At 51.8% G+C, this 16,535-nt stretch overlaps 1 protein-coding gene across 4 annotated transcripts; it reads left to right on the top strand.

The window, feature by feature from the left end:
• Positions 1–99: 99 nt before the first annotated feature.
• ACAD10 (acyl-CoA dehydrogenase family member 10) lies at positions 100–16,480 on the top strand. 4 transcript variants are annotated; one of them, XM_067306960.1, is made up of 14 exons: positions 100–580; positions 1,122–1,270; positions 2,200–2,394; positions 4,079–4,237; positions 5,008–5,167; positions 5,603–5,744; positions 7,104–7,172; positions 8,399–8,580; positions 9,147–9,297; positions 10,520–10,665; positions 11,772–11,945; positions 12,864–13,228; positions 15,311–15,382; positions 15,698–16,480. In XM_067306960.1, the coding sequence occupies exons 1-14, from the start codon at positions 310–312 to the stop codon at positions 15,809–15,811; spliced, it is 2,349 nt and encodes a 782-aa protein (XP_067163061.1). In that variant the 5' UTR covers positions 100–309; the 3' UTR covers positions 15,812–16,480. The 4 variants fall into 4 exon arrangements, with proteins under 4 accessions (XP_067163061.1, XP_067163062.1, XP_067163063.1 ...); XM_067306961.1 differs by having other exon boundaries at positions 15,314–15,382; XM_067306962.1 differs by lacking the exon at positions 7,104–7,172.
• The last annotated feature ends 55 nt before the right edge of the window (positions 16,481–16,535 follow it).

Here is a 16,535-nt window from a genome sequence, read left to right on the forward strand (position 1 = left end):
CTCCGGGCCCTCCCCGGCCCCCAGCGCCCCGGGTTGACTCTAGGGGTGCGACGGGAGCGAAGCAGGGATGCGCATTTCCCCCCCCCCCCCCACAGGCAGGCCTGCGCTGGGGGCAGCAGGCCCCGTTGCCATGACAACGCCGCTAGGCCCAGGATTGGGGGGAGGGGGGGGAGGCCCTATGCCCTTGGCCAAAGGGCGGGAAAAAATTTCCTTCGTTTCCCCTTAAACCGGCCCCAGCTGGCGCGAAAGTCATGGTGCAGGGCTGTGGGCCCCCTGTTTGCTCCCCCTCCAGTCAGGAGCCGTGCAACGATGCTCAAAAGCCTGCGTATGTGTTGTTTTTCCCAGAGGTCGTGCGTATCTCTCTGCTTTTACAGCGGTTCTCCTCTCTGCGTGGCCGGCGGCATGTACCTGCGACGCGTTTTCCGAGCCTCGTGCTGGCAGGGTGCCGGCATCCCCTGGCCCGCGCCATGTGCGGCGCCGGGGTCGGTCCGGGGCAGGCGTTCGGGATCGTGCCTGTATAAAGCGGTAATCTTTGACATGAATGGAGTGCTCCTGCCGGCCCCTTACAAGGTAGCTGCAGGTCTGTATCCTCATCTCGCCTTGCTGGTTTTATGCATATAGACAAAATGAATTTCACATTTCTTCATCGGTCACCTCTGGTTCCTGTAAGGTATTCAAGAATTTGCTTGCAGTGACTTTGATGATACCGCTGCCCAGCACAACCAGTTACACCATCCACAGCACTAGCACTGACAATAACTTGTCATTTTTTGACATCCCCAGGTCAGGGCCTGAACACATCGGAAGATTAAACTGTCCTGCAATAACACCGACTGATGCCACCTAACAGTGGTGCTGGGTGCTTCAGGACACTTTAAGGACTTAATGTTTTCACCCCAAGGGTATCATGTCTAAAATGAGGATGAGGTGCTTTGGTTTGGGGGATGCCAGAACTTCTCTCTGCAGCTGGGTAAATTACCTCAGTCCAGCATGTCTCATGAGTGCTGGTGTTGTGTCTTTTGAATCAGATTTCAAGGTTGTAGAGGGATTTCTAGCCAGTTTCCCAGTTCTGATGATGCTATATGTGCTCTCTCCTGGCTTTCTTACTTCTCTCTATATAGACTGGGAGGTCCAGAATTGTATTCCAGCTGGCACCATCCAAAAAGCTGTACTCGCTGGAGGGGAAAACAGTCCCTCTCTGAAGTACACCAGAGGAGAGCTGACGACTGTGGAGTTTTTGCAGGAATTTGGACAGCAGTGCTTTGAGATTGTAAGCCAACTCCCGTCTCCTTTCTTTGTGCTTCCTGACTACAGGGAAATGGGATCCTGCAATGTGGGAACGTCATGGTTCAGTAAGGAAAGAGGAACTTTTAAAAGAAAATGTTCTGTGGAAGTTGTTTGTGCTTCATGTATCGAACAAGAGTGGGCTCAGATTTACCATCTGCAGTGCAGGTTCTTAAAGGCTTCTTAGACATCTAGGAAGTATTGCTATCCGATCAGGGCAGATTTTTCACTGCCCTCATCATTCTGGTACCCAAACAGGATGACGAGCAGAATTTGCCATCACTTCCGCCTGCCTCTTCCTCCATATTCCATAGCTTTCTAATTTCAAGAGACCTCCAGAATCAGCAGAGATGATAAGTCAGAGACGGTCCACCACAGAGACATCCCCTCTCTTATTTTGCTCGATTCTCTGGCTGAGACCACTTGCTGCTGATTCCTGCACAGACACACCTGGACCCTGGGGAAGGTTCTTAGGTTCAGGAGAAGTCCCTCCACTACAGCTTGTGTTTATTAGATCCAGGAACACAATGTAAGAGTCCTCTTTTCCATAAACTCTTTCTGAAACAGCTCAGTTTGAAATACAAGTTCCTTTCCTGCCTCCTGAATGGTAATGCTGCATTTAACTCCAACCTGCCTTGATTCAATAGCAGGCACAGTTCTAGTGCACTTCTCTTTCCCCACATCAGCCCTTTAGCTTAACTGCTTTTCTGTAGAATTAGTAACCTGAGAACTCCATTTTATTTGGTCTAAGCCAAGAAATTCTCTGGCTGCCTTCCACTGCCAAAGGAAGTAAGACAGCAAGATAAGGTGATCATGCAATCTACCTACCCAGCTGCTCCTCGTCTTGCTTTTTCTTCACTGCTTAAAAACCACTTATAGCTAATTGTCATTATTGGGGTTTCTCTGGTTTCTTAGGCAAATGTTTCTGTTCCAGTGGGTTCATTTCTCTTGAACTTAATCAGAAATGAGATGATAAAACAGCTCCCCATAATGGCAGAAGCAGTACAGTGTATCCATGCAGAAGGTCTTAAGACAGCTGTTCTAAGCAACAACTTCTGTCTGCTGAATGGAGAGAGCTTTCTGCCCCTAGACCGAAAGCAGTTTGATGTGGTAAGCCGGGACAGACTTCAAAATGCATTTCTCTGTCTAGCTCTATAGCTCTAGCTTTCTCTCTCTCTATATATGTATACATTTTCCATTGAAAACCCAGGACTGTTTAAAGTCATCTTGTCAACATTATGTCATTATTGACTCATCTTTCTGTGTATTATAACAGTGACACTGGTGTCTATGAAGTTCTCTTGGTATACTGATGCTCTCTTATGACGATCTGTGGTACCTTTCATCCCAGTGTTTCAAAGCACTTTAATAACCATGGCCTGTCCAGTGTCATCCCTCATGCAATGTGGCACTTGTGTAATGGCAGGCAACTGCACTGTATGTGAGAAAAAGTGCGTAATAATTTGTGGGGGCAGGTAATAAGTGGCGGGGGGCCGTAATAAATGTCAGGAAAAGCATAATATGTTGGAAGGGGGCGTAATAATTTCCAGGGTGGCATAATAAGTGGCATTGGGGTGTAATAACTGGTGGGGGCAATATCTATTCATATCGATATCGAACCTTATCGATAGGCACTGATACCTCCCGTTCCTGCCACACACGCGTAGCTTTCAGACTGGGGCTGATGTTGCTCTTGGTAGGCACCGATGACTCTCTCTCAGTATTGAGCCCTCTCGATATGGAGCAGCACTGATGCCTGTCGAATGCGAGACCTATCAATAGTGTTCGATGTCGATATCAATAATAAGTGGAAGAGGCACGTGATGTGTCGGAAGGGGGTGTAATAAGTGTTGGGGGCCGTAATAAATGGTGGGGGGTGTAATATGTCAGAAGAGGGTGTAATAGTTTGCAGAGGGGTGTAATAAGTGTCAGGGGGTGTAATAAATGGTGTGGGAATGTAAAATGTCGGAAGGGGGTGTAATAAGTAGTGTGGGGGCATAATAACATCGATCCCTCTCAGTATGGAGCAGCATTGATGCCTGTTGAATTCCACAACTATCGATAGGCAGCGATTCCTCCCGTTCCTGTTCCGCATGCATAGCTTTTGGTCTGGGGCCAATGTTGCTCTTGATAGGCATTGACCGTTTTTGACCTTGATGGGCCTTGACGAGTATTGATTTCCATACATATCGCTAGTGCACAACATCCCCCCCCCACCTCGCAAATTATTATACCCCCTTCCAACATCTCATATGCACCCTCCACTTAATATTAATATCAAACCCTATCGGTAGGTGTGGATATCTATGGATGTCGTGCGCTAGTGATAATTGCAACACAATTGCAGTCAACACCTCTACTGCTGTGAAGATTGCCTTGGCGTTGTTGATAGGTGTAATGGCCAGTACACCACTTTTCCAGACCATCTGGAAGGTGGTGTACTCCAACAGTTCCTTGGACAGCACTGAGCAATTAGTTCAGCACGTCCGGGGACATCCACTGAGTCACCTGGATCATTACATCTCCTTGGATATCATCCATCCGAGGACTGGCTGATCCTGTTTAGCTTATTTGAACTGACAGATCCACAGCCAAGGCAATCAGCACCCAAACAGTTACTTGGATCACATCTTATCCAGCTCTGTCAGCCCTCCACCCCTTGTGTCCTTTATTTCACACATTACTTTGCCTGTCAGTCTCACTCCCACCCTCCTGTCCTCCATTTCCAACACTGCTCAGGTGTTTGTGATCACAGTAGATTCATGCATAACCAACCCATTGTTTGTCACTGTAGATAGTTGAATCTTGCCGCACAGGAATCTTCAAGCCAGATCCTCGTATCTACAAGCTCTGCTTGGAGCGCTTGGGTGTTCAGCCCCAGGAATCCATCTTCCTTGATGACATCAGCCAGAACCTAAAGGCAGCAGCCCAACTTGGCATTAAAACGGTGAAGGTACAAAGCAATGCAATCAGGGCAGGCTTTGGATATGGTTTCTAAGTCCAGAAACAGTGTTTGACTTGAATGGCTCAGCACTTCCAAGTGGCAGCGGCAGACCCATGTTGCCAAGCCTTTTGTTTTAGCCTGTCATTATTCCTGCAGGCTGTTGCAGGGTTAAAGGGGAGCACTGCTGGCAAAGTCTGCGCTGGCCTGTTTCGTTCCCAGCTCTAAACCCTACAACTAGTGTAACCTTGGAGAAGTCACTTCTCTTTCATAGACCTCAGTTCCCTATTACAGAAACAGCCTTAACCATGTGGCTAAGACAACCGTATCTGTCCAATATGAGATTTTAAGGGGTATTTAATAACCTTGTGGAAGCTCTGAGGCTTCACATACCTGTCATCTGAGGGCTGGATAACCCCCAAGCTTTGGAGATAGTGAGCACAGGGGTTTTACTGCAGTGAGGGGACCAGTTGGGAAGGAACAAGCACAGGCCAGGTGGGAAGAGTGAACTCTGCTCCCTGTGCACACAGGGAATTCCAGCTCTTATTCCAGCCCAAGCTCACAGGGATGTGCCTGTACCATTGGAATTGGACAGAGACCAAGGCAGGTGGCTCCACGAATACTGGTAACGGTTCTCCACGTTGGCAGGGACTGACCGACGAATGCCTGTGTGTCTTAACAGATCAGTGCCTTTGGACTCGCAGATAAATGCATCACAAGTGTGCAGACCTCTTTATTTTATCTTCTGTCGTCCAATCTTTTTCCCTCTCTCCTGCTTTCAGGTTGATGATACAGAAGTAGCCCTCAAAGAGCTGGAAACCTGTCTGGGTTTTCCTCTGCAAGGGTTTGTTCCATATACTTGTTCAGTGAGACCAACCATGGGGATCCCAAAAGATCGTCTCCAAAAGTACCTTGAAAATGTCCTCAGTGGCCAGGCAACAGGTATTGCAGTGCTTTTTGCTCTTCAGCCTGAAAGTTCACATATCCTGGAGCCTTTGGTTCTTTCCATCATATGACAGATGGATTGAAAGTACTAACAAAAGGCTTCTCACCCTCCAAGCAAACATTGCAGCCTTTTAAGTTTCAGTGATCACTCACTGTTGAACTGGGAAGCAACATTTTAGGACTTCCTTGTGTGGGAGGGATTGAGCAAAAGTTGCCAAATGAATGCCAGGCATATTCCTGGCCTATTGCCATCTGCGAGCTACTGCCATGGTCCCCAGGGATTTGGGACAGAGAAGCAACGTGTAGGTTCCTGGTTGCTGCAAATGAGATTCCAGCCCCAAGCACAGGAAGGGAAACTAGAACTGGAGAAGTGGTGAAAAGTAATTCCAGCCTGCGTTTCTGTCTGCTGATCCTTTGCTCGCAACCGTTCAGGTCCATTGATGTTACGGCAGTTTGGCCACGGAGAGTCTACCCGGACCTACTATGTCAAGTTTGGAGATAGCTCGCTAGTGCTGAAGAAGGAGTCCTCTAACCGTCTGCTTCCCGCAGGCCCTGCTGTCGCCAAGGAATACAGGTGAGAAGGCAGCTGCTCTGGCTGTGTTCCTGGTGCCAGCTGACTGGTGAAGACTGTTGTAGGAGATCCCCGACAGCCCTGTCCGAGGGACAGTGCTGTATTACAGCCTTGACTTTTCTGGTCCACATCACACACAGCTCGCACACTTGCCTCCCGCATTGTCTTCCCCTGCGTCTTGCAGTGTAGCTCCATATTCCAGTCTGTGATCCATCCATTCGCTACAGCTAGCGTGAACTGTCCTGGACTGAGAGACAAGGCTGTACTGCTGCCCTGCAGCTGGGGGTGAACACACAGTTGGCACCCTGTGCTCAAAGCCCCCGTGGAAGGCACCCTTCCCACTCCCACGCTGTGCATCCTCCCGGGCCATGTGGCATAACACAGCTCTCCCAGCACATGTCAGGTGAAGCAGGATCCCTGTAGAAGTCCCTACGTCCCATGAGAACAGAGGTGATTTGAAAGCTCAGGATTCCTGGAGGAAAGATGGACTGACCCTGCCTGATAGATAGGGGCACGTTCCCCTAGTCACATTAAAGAGCATTGTGTGTGATTCCGGAATGACACTCTTTGTTCTGAATTGGTGTCCCGCCAGGCGTAGCGAGGCATGGCTGCTGTTGTCTCCTCTGTTAACTAAAGGGCTGTCAGTAATTTTTGCCAAGTAAACAAGTTGGTTATTCCCTCTCAGCCTGGTTCCAAAGAGGGCGATTGCATTCTGACTTGGGAGTTTCACGTGCATGGTCAGATACAGGTCCCGGCCCATCCTCTGCCTCTCTCCCCTTGGCTCGCAGACGTGCAGGCTCCCTCAGGTCTTCCTTCTCCCGTGCGCTGGTTCTCATGGCAGGGAGTAAGTGGCTGTGTGCCCCCTCCCAGGCCTCATTCGAGTGGGGGGCCTTGCTCAGCAGCCCGTGCCCAGCAGCGTGCCCCCTCGAGTGGGGTAGCTGCCTGGCTGCTCACGCTCTGTGGTGCCTGGCACCTCGAGTCGGAGGCAGGCTGCAGCACAGCTGGAAAATGAGCGGTGAGGAGCCTCGCTGAGGGCCGGTCCCCTTGCGGTGGGGCTGCGCTGCAAACCAGACCGCTGTGCCACACGCCTCTGCAGCGGCGGCAGAGCAGCAGGACGCGTGGGGGCTGGTGTGCTCTCCCCTTGGCTTTCCGGGGAGTGTGGTGGATGGATCCTGGGGTTCTGGGCCATATGAAGATTTTAGCGTGTTTCTCTCCCCTACCCCCAGCCATGTAATTTTAGTGTATTTAACACTGAGCACGGGAGTCTTTAATATTGTACATCTGCCTAGCAAAAATGCAGTTCTGGTATCGATTCCCTAATGCCTTTCTGTGCTGACATGGCTCTCTGACTTGCCCTGGCAGGGTGCTGAAGGCTCTCTCTGAGGCCGGTGTTCCTGTTCCCACTGTACTTGCTCTCTGTGAGGACAGAAGGTAATCTTGTCCCTTAGCTTTCGCTGTGTGTTTGATAACCTCAGCCGGAGCCCCGCAAAGGCAAGGAGAAAAGAGAAGAAGGGGGCGCTTGCGCCGGGGCTGGGTTAGGTGTGAGAACCCAGACAGGCAAACAGGGGTGTTTGTGCGGACTGGCACAGCAAAGGCTCAGTGACTCCAGGGATGCAAAGGGGGCTGTTGACCTGGAAGGATCCCTGGCCTGGCTGTTGTGTTTTAAAACATGAGATGCTGGTGGCTTGCAACTCCTAGTGCTGTTTTTGTAAGTGGAGTGTTTACAGAGTGGTTCTGGCCCCTGCCCCTCCTTCCTGCCTTCCCTTGGCTGTAGTGGTGGTGGTCTCCATACTCAGTTGTGGTTTAGCATCACTGCGTGCTGTTAAACAGCTGCTGGGATCTGTCCCAGGAGCTGCTGTGTCTCCCAAACCAGGCCTCATGAAAGTGCAGTGGCCTAACTAGTGTTCGCCCAGTCTTGGGCTAGAGGAGCCTCTAGAAGTTCAAAGGACTGTAACATTTTTATTTGGCTTGTTTGAGGTGTGTCCTTATTTTAGTAATTAATTAAAATGCTGTCTTCCTTTGAAAAACAACTACAAAACAGTTCTGTGGGGCTTTCTGCTGACTCTGGCTCAATATGCTCAGGTTTCCAATAAGAAGGTGATTTTTCCAACTGCCAGACCTCAGACTTGCCCCATGATCTAAAGATACGATAGCAGCAAGTCTGTGCCTGCAATGTGCTCTGTAGTTCAGTCCTTGGGGGACGAAGGAGAGACTCTGGCTCTCCCCGTAGCTGGCAGTCAGCACAGCTCTGCTCGGATCACTGCCGGCCACTGTAGTAAAGTGTCTCTCTGCTCTGCCAGGTAAATGCGTGCCCGCCGTTCATGATGTTTGCGTGCAGTCTGATGGCCAGGCTCCAGAGCACACTGCGAGGGGAGCAGGGAGACCACTGGTGCTGTAGCCCAGCCCCAACCTCTGCTTCCTGGGGCTGGAGGGACCGAGACTGAGCATGCCGCAGCCGTGCCGCCAACGGGTGGCCTGAGCTGGGCCCGAGCCCAGGCCGCAGCGGGGAGAGAGTGCTCCCGGAGCAGTGCTCTTGAGGCTGCTCGTCGTGCCACACAGATAGGGCCTGGGGGCATGCTCGGGGTGCGGGTGAGGTCTGAGAGGTGACAGGGAGCAGGATTACCCTCAGACATGCTGGTTCCACCTTGCTTCCCCAGCACCCTTGGCACACCTTTCTACCTGATGGAGCACTGTGCTGGCCAAGTCTACAGGGACGTCTCCCTCCCCGGGCTGCAGCCTAGCCAGCGGAGGGCTATTTATGCTGCCATGAGTCAGGTCCTCTCCAGGATCCACAGCGTAGACCTCAGAGCAGCCAAGCTGGAGGACTATGGGGAGCATGGTGAGAGAAGGCTACGTATCCTCTATCGCTGCTTTCTCTTCCTGGGTATCAGCATTTCAAGGGACAGGTTTGGGTACAGGAGTTGGGCAGACTTGGTGGCAGATGGGAAAGGGAAGGTGTGCAGCAGAGTGTCTGATCCCCAGGCCTGCTGTGAGCGTGTGGAAAGCTGCTTGGGATCCTCCATGTCTGCGTTTTGTAGTCCCGAGTTTCCTACCTTTAGCAAGAGCTGCACTGTGGCTTCAGGGGTAATGTGCTTGCTGCTGTCTCTGATGAAGCTTCCTCAGCTTGTCCAGTCTCTCTGCAGGGCTATCTCAGCTTCTGAGAGTTGGTAGAGAAGTTACATTTTTGTCCAGGATCGGATTATTTGCATCAGAATATCAAATCCAGAGCCTAGTTATGAATGTGCGAGACCCTTGGAAATAATCATCAAATCCTTGGAGCTTATCTCGGGGTGCTGGGCAGAGACCTGTTTGGCTATTTGTTCCTGCCTGCACCTTTTGTGTGTCTGTTTTGAAGCTTCTTTGTGCCTATCCGTTTCCCTGAGAGCCTTCATTCCCTTATTGCAGGTAATTACATTCAGCGGCAAGTTCAGACCTGGACAAAGCAGTATCGAGCTATGGAAACACATGTTATTCCAGCCATGGAGAGACTCATCGAGTGGCTGCCTCTGCACTTCCCTGAATCCCAGAGGACGACGGTGGTGCACGGTGATTTCAGGTACTGCTTGGCTGACGGCACTCCCCTGGACAGACCGTAGAGAGGGAGAGAGGGTGTAAAGCAACATGCAGGACCTAAAAAGGTGCTGAGCTGGGCTGGCCCAGCAACCTCAGGGCAGCCTGAAAACCATGCTTTGGGTCAGGTTCAGCATGTTCTGGGTATGAGATCAAGGAGTGCCAGGAGCCCTTTGCGTCTTTTGCACCCAGAACTCCCGCATTTTCCCCCATGTTTATTTGCCTACTGATCTGTGGCAGTTTAAACTGGTGCCCATTTTAGAGTGGGGCACGATGGGCAAGAACTGAAAGCCTGGAGCCCTGACATCTGGTTCCAGCCTTGCTGCCTGCTTGGCATTTCAGAGTTTCTTGGCGTGACTACTGCAAACACTGGTCTAATGCTGGGGGGTCATAAACCATTTCTGCACTATTCAGAAATCAGTCCTGATGCAAGTTGCTAATGATATTTGGTGCTTAAAGAGTTTGCATGGTTGGTGAGATGCTGCAGGATGCATGGCAAAACTTGCCTGCTGCCGGTGTTATGGATAAAGTCACTTGGGTGTGGTGGCTGTGGACAGGCGAGGAATGCTGAGAGCTACTTCAGCAAGGAGAACTTTTCTTCCTGTGTTGTCAGACCTTGGCTGCCAGGGCTGTGAGTCCCCGAGTGTAGATTTTTGCCGATTCTGGGCCAAAGCTCCTTCACACATGGTGTAGTACACACAGTTTCTGTGTGACTGGAAGCAGGTGAGCTCTCTGCATCCTGGCAGGGATGTTGCCCTCTCTTTTTCCTCCTCAATAGGCTGCTGCCCTCTCCTGGGAGTCACCCTGCCACTGAAGGCTGTACTGAACAAAATCTATAGCACACAACGGTGCAGGGCCCTGAGTTATTGTATGCTTTAAGATGACCAGCAAATCCCCCTGGACAGGGACTTGCCTGCATTGCTTTTTGGATAGGCTGTCCTGTAACATCTGTTAATGATCTGAGGCTCCAAATCATCTTATTTTATTTTTCAAAGCACAGTTCAGTTCATTATTAACCAAGGAGTTCACTATTGAGTAATCTCAGTCCTTCCTGACCTATGCTTGCAGGAATTAATGTTTCACTTGTGCAGCCTCCCAAAGCAATTTTTGCACAGAGCAAAGAGCATTGGAAAGCACCTGCTGCTGCTGAGCACTGGCTTTTTTTCCCCCTCTTGGAACGTTTCTGACCTCTTTTCCCTCTGATACAGGCTGGATAACCTGATTTTTCATCCAGAGAGGCCAGAAGTCCTTGCTGTCCTTGGCTGGAAGCTTTCAACTCTAGGAGATCCCGTCTCTGATGTGGCAAATAACTGCATGGCCTACTTCCTGCCACCTCACTTTGATACACTGAGAGGTACAGAGAGGGGCGAAGTCACATTTGACAAATGGAGATAGGAATCAGAGTTTGGAAACAGACTGGCTCCTGCCCAGAGAGCTCAGCTGACAGTTGGGCTCATTGCATTTGAGAAGGGCTGCCTGTCTCCTACCATATTTCCTACTCTGTCCTTTCTGCTCTCCCTGAAGAACCTCCCCATCCCTCCAGGGCAGAGGCATCTTCCTGCATGTGCAGTGATTGCTGTGCCACGGTCACCCCATCCCCAGTTTGTCTGGGATCTGCCACCCATTTGACGAGAAGATGCTCTGGCTGTGAGCTTGGCCATGTGCCCTCTCTATCACCCTGTTCATGAACACGGGCCTTTGTTAACAGTGGTGTCAGGGCTGGCCCCAGAGAGGAGGACCCTGCTTCACAGCTTGCAAATCTGGATTTAAAAATCCGTTTTGATTATTTTCTCTCTCACTTCAGCTGTAAAACTTGGGAACTTGTTTTCCAGAGGAATGAGAAGAAACAGACCTCCCTTGGGTGGAGGACCAAGCTGTGAACTAAGCCAGCCCAGAACAATTTTGTCTGTGAAGCTATACACTTGCTAAAAGGAAAAATCTAGGGGTAAACAGTTAGGAAAATTACTCCCTCATGCAGGAGGACGAACTACCAGCCGCTGCTTTCCCAGTCTCACCCCAGTGAAGAAAACTCCCTTGTATACTTTTCACCTAGGTGGGCTGGTGACAAACATCCATTGTTTTATATGGAGACAGCACGGCAGCAGTGCTGGATTCATTCTGTTATGTGAAGGGTGATTGTGGCTGAATTACTGCGGTCACACGTTTCCTGCATAGGTGAGAGCCACATCGCAGCCGAGCCCGGTCAGCTACCCCTGCCCATGCTGGCTGCAGTAGCTGTTAGCAGCTTCTCGGGTTTGTTTTATTCTGAGCTGTCCAGAGCTTCGGGGCTGGTCCTAGGTGGGTGCAGGTGCACCAGATCAGCCCATGCTTAGAATGACAACAGTGACTGTCTCCACTGCTCCGCAGCCCGCATGGGTCTGCAACAAGCCTCAGCATCCCAAGAACGCTCTGAGCTCCTCGCTGTCATCTGACTCACTGTTGCCTCTTTGCATCTTCCAGGCTTGCGGAAGTGTGATCTGGGGCGGCTGGGAATCCCCACAGCAGAGGAGTATTCCCAGATGTACTGGGACCACATGGGAGTGGAGCGCCCCGAGAACTGGAATTTCTACATGGCCTTTGCCTTTTTCCGACTGGCCGTGATGCTGCAGGGACTGCACAGACGCTCTCTGACGGGTGAGGATCCCAGCCACGCCAGCCCCGCTCTGCGCCGGGCCGCTGCCTCGGTGCGGGGAGAGCTCTGGGGCGCAACCAGGGGAGGTCAGGCGGCAGCATGTGCTGCAGTGCTCGGGCACTCCTGGCTCTGTGTCCTGAGAGCTCTGAAATTGCAGGCAGTAAAGCAAAGCCTGGGAGATACCTGGCTCTGCAGGAGGCACAGGTAGTCTTGAGCTTTCATCGCAGAGCTTCCATAGGAAATGAGAGGTTGAAATGAGGGATCTAGTTTTACCTCTGCATTTGGAGATGAGTGGTGTGGGAGTGTATGTGCAGCAAGTTATTGCTGCATGCAGGGAAGAGGGATGGGAATAGACTATCCTTAAAGCACAAAGCTGGGCCCCCCCCGCCCCCCCACCCCAGCACAGGCTCTGGAAGGTGTGAGGCTGTTGACTTCTCAGGCAGACTGTGTTGTGCAGTCAGGTCGTGTCCTGCAAACAGAAGAAAGGGCCAAAAGGGAGCACAAACAAAGCATTTCCCCATCTGCTGCTCTTTGCTGGATGCAAGTTCCAGTTTGCTTTCTGCATTTATCAGAGGTTGTTGTGTTGTCGCTTTTCTTTCACGGGAGAACTGAGCAGGGGCCAGAGTTCAGAGCTCAGAGATGTGTCCTACAGGTGGAGCTCTCAGACTTAGCACCAGCTTTAGCAGAGGCGCTCAGGAGGGTGTTGCTGTGAAGTCTCAATGGAGTTTATTTGCATACATCAGGTCTGACCTGGGAGTTTTGCTCAGAGAAAGACAAGATGTTATTTTGCTGTTCCTTAGAGAGTCTTTCTGAGCCCTGCGAGGCTGGCCTGGGCTAGGGCATGTGGGGATGTTTGGGATGTGGCTGCGTAATGTGGGTTGCATAACAGCAGAAGTGTCCGATTCTTCCCTTGTCACCAGGCCATGCGAGGCCAGCTCCGGGTGAAAGCTGCCGGGAGCATGCAGAGTTCGTGGCTGACCTGGCTTGGGATTTTGCTATAAAAGAAGGATTCCGTGTGTTTAACAGCCTCCCCGCCACGAAGCCTTTCATACGACCTTACAGTACATGGGCCAGGCTTGGGCCGCTCCTCACCAGGAGCTATGTTACCCAGCCACATCCCAGGGCAGCTCATGCGCCCAAAGTCCCTCTGATTGTTCCCCCCACCAGCCTGTTGGGGACAGCCCAAGGTCTTTACTGCAAGCTGGAAAGGGCCATGGATGTCCAGTGGGGTCACCAGATTTCCCGGCACAGATGGACTCCACATTCTCTTCTTGAAAAATCTAAGGTGAGCCACTTTCCTTCTTAAAGTAACCTTACTTTGCTGCACCTACAGCAGGGTAGGTGCTCTTGGCATGCTTCTAGGTGCTCTTGGCATTCCTGATCACATTGGACACTTGCTTGTAGAGCCCCACAGCTAGGATTCCTTTGCTGGCAACATTCAGGTGGCAGAGTTCATGTTATGGGCAGCAGCGATTTCGGAGGCCAGGACTCCCTTCCAAGATGAACAGATTAATGCCAGGCCAGCTCTAATCACTGGCACTGCTCTGCCAAGGTGCAGGATCAACACATGCTGCCACCAAAGCCGATGGAGTCCCCAGAGCTTGGCTGGGCTTGGGCTTTTCAATGCCTGCCAGTCCAGTTCTTGATCACTCCCTTCTCCTGGCAGGACTCTGGAGCATCACTGCTGTCTCTGTGTGTGGGAAGGGCTAAGTCCATTCTGCTTGTTCCCAAGATGCTCCAGACGAAAGCGTGGCCGGGCCTCTTCATATGCTGGCTTGGGAGGTTCCTCAGATGGGGCAGGAAGCTCTCCTGCTCTCCCTGGCAGCAGCTCTCCCTGCGCTCACCTCCGTCAGCAAACAGCCTCCTGCCCAGTGATAAGGGTGTGATCGGCAGTGCAGATGCTGGGATGCCTCTTGGACTTTGACCCTGCCATCATCCTGGGCTCGTCCTGGGCACAGAGCAGCTACTGCTGCTCCTGCCCTGAATCTCTGAAGCAGAGGGACACTGGCTGTTCCTGGTGGGGTGGTGAGGAAGCAAACATATCAGTGACTTGCCCATGGTCACTTCGTGGGTCAGTGGCAAAGACGGGAGTAGCACCAGGTCTCTTGAATTGTAGTATTTTAATTATGCATCTCTTCTTTCTGCCAATGCAAGGCAAGTTGGGCCAATAGGCAGGTATCAGGACACCTGGGTCCCCTTCCTGGCACTTCCCAGTGCTGCTGGTGGACATGGCGCAGCTCAGGGCTCTGGCAGCTCTGGGCTGGGAGGTGTTGTAAACAGATTTGCCGGGAGTGGAGTCCGAGGTAATCATTCACAGAGTGTGTCATGAAAGCAAACGCTGCTATCTGTGGGTTGCTACTGAGGTTATATTATTAACACATTCTAGTGACATTATCAAATTCTAGCATGTTGCTTAACTCCCTTTTAGCTGCCAAAAAGAAATCCCATTGGCTGTTCAGCCTTTAAGAAGCATTTCCTTGCGCTCAGGCAGAAACGAGCAAGAACCTGCATTTCAGGCTACTTAACGGCTGAGCCCCTAAGAAGGCAGAAAAGGACGAGAAACAGCAGCTCTAGGGAACTTGGAAGTGCTGAGCTGGGCAGGTCTCCTCCTCCCTCTTCTTTCTCACTCTCTTCCTCAGATCTGGGAGAGAGTTGGCACATCTCTGAATGTCAGGACTGCCGCACTCTCTCTGCTCCATGGTCTGGGCTTGTGGTGGAGAAGCTGCTCTTTGCCTGGGGGAGCAGAGAGCCCCTCATCCCTGCCATCTCTCCTTCTATCCCACTGCTCCTTCCCTTAACATGATCCCCACATTGCCAACCGTTGCTGTGATTGCATGTTGTGAAGGCCAGTGGAGGAGTTGTGCTGCCTGTGGAGGAAAGATAATGCAGTGAAACATTAAACAGCTGTGCAGTCCTGGCTTGGGAGTGTCACAATGCTCGTGAGTTGGGCAAGGGCAAGGGCAAGCCTTCCCCATGCCAGCTGGCACTGCAGAGACCGGGGCTCTTACCAGCACGGACAGCAGCAGTGACGCCTTTGGGGGAGTTGCAAGGCTGACGTTATGACAGCTGAAAAGGCGTCTTGGCTAATTGTGCCGCTTCCCACGCAGGGAGGCGACAGACTTGCACGCTGGTCCCAAAGGCTGCCCATCTCTGCAGTTCTCCGGGGAGATCGTCTCTGGGGGAGCGGAGCGGAGCTCAGGTTCCCTCCAGAGCGAGTGTGGTGTGTCTGGCCCATGCACAGGACACGCAGCTGCGCACCCAGCAGCTGGCAGTGGTGCCTGGCAAAGAGCCAGGACTGGCTATCAGGGGAAGCCAGCACTAGGTTATGGGGAGTTAGAAGGATATAACATGTCCCATCCTCTTCCAGCAGGCAGAGAGTGCCATGACCAAAGCAGCAGCTCCAGCAATAGCTGTATGGGCCATGGATCAGGCTAACCAGGTAAGCAGACGCATGCACCCAACATCTGATCCTACTCTGGCCCAAATAAAGCAGTAGCAACATGTGCAGACCTCCATTCTGGGGCCTCCTCTGCATCAGGAATGAGGCATTGCAATCTGGGGGCCCACAAGCGTGGGGGGAGTGATTTGTCCTGTCTGTTGTGGGATCAGAACATGACACTGTTTCCGGGGGAGGACATTTCTCCAGCACTGTGTTCCTGGCATACAAAAAGGGCTGGGGCATCTGCTGCCAGGTTTCCCTGGTCCTGCAGTCCCTTACTTGCCCTGCGTGTGTTCTGATCTTATTCTCATGCAGGTCTCTGGAGCAGAGCATCTTGGCGGTGCTGACCCCCAGCATGGTGCTTCGCTTGAGGCTGGGCCCCACATCTGCCTGAAGGTCCCACGCGCTTCACAGGGCAGCGCTCACTAAACTGGGACTGAGCTGCTAGCCACGGCACTGGGCAGACATGAGGCTAGAGCCACCACTCTGGCATGGGAGAGGTCGTGCTAACTGCAGCCTGGGAGCTTCTGAATTTCAATGGTGTTTGCTGTTATCCGGTATCTGGTTTCAGTGCCGTTATTGCCAGGCTCATTAATGGTGGGGCAGAATCCATCCCTGGACCAAGAGGCTGCAGTCATTCAACACCAGCCTTGCAAGGGGGAGAGCAGATCAGGAATGACAAGGTTAGGATGCAAGTCTTGATTTTGAGGGCAAAGAGAGTGGAGCAAGGCATCTCTTCTCACTCAGCCCAACACCTCCAGCAATCTGCAACTGCTGGAAAGGCTCTGGTCAGCAGCAGGAGTCAAATCAGGCCATTGGGGGCTCTGGCTTCAGGGGAGGCTCTGAAGCTGAGGCAGTGCCTGACTCCCTGGAGCTGGAAGGAACTCAGAAGACCCCCACGGCCCCATGACTGCAGTGGATATCTCTGGGTTTTGTTGGGGACCAGGGACGATGTGGACCAGATCAACACAGGCTTTCAGTGCTTCGCTGAGACCAGCAGCAGGAACAGAATCATGGGCATGATTGTGGTGATTCCTGGGCTCTTTATTTGTAATCTGGTATTAATGCAATATTAAAGCGAGGGACCCACTTCCTTGAGTTCGCTTGGTATAGTGACAAGTTCAACTCTTCAGTATTTTATGCCCCTTTTGCT

The sequence above is a fragment of the Apteryx mantelli genome, chromosome 17 (genome assembly GCF_036417845.1).
Source record: "Apteryx mantelli isolate bAptMan1 chromosome 17, bAptMan1.hap1, whole genome shotgun sequence".
Classification (NCBI taxonomy): Eukaryota; Metazoa; Chordata; class Aves; order Apterygiformes; family Apterygidae; genus Apteryx; species Apteryx mantelli.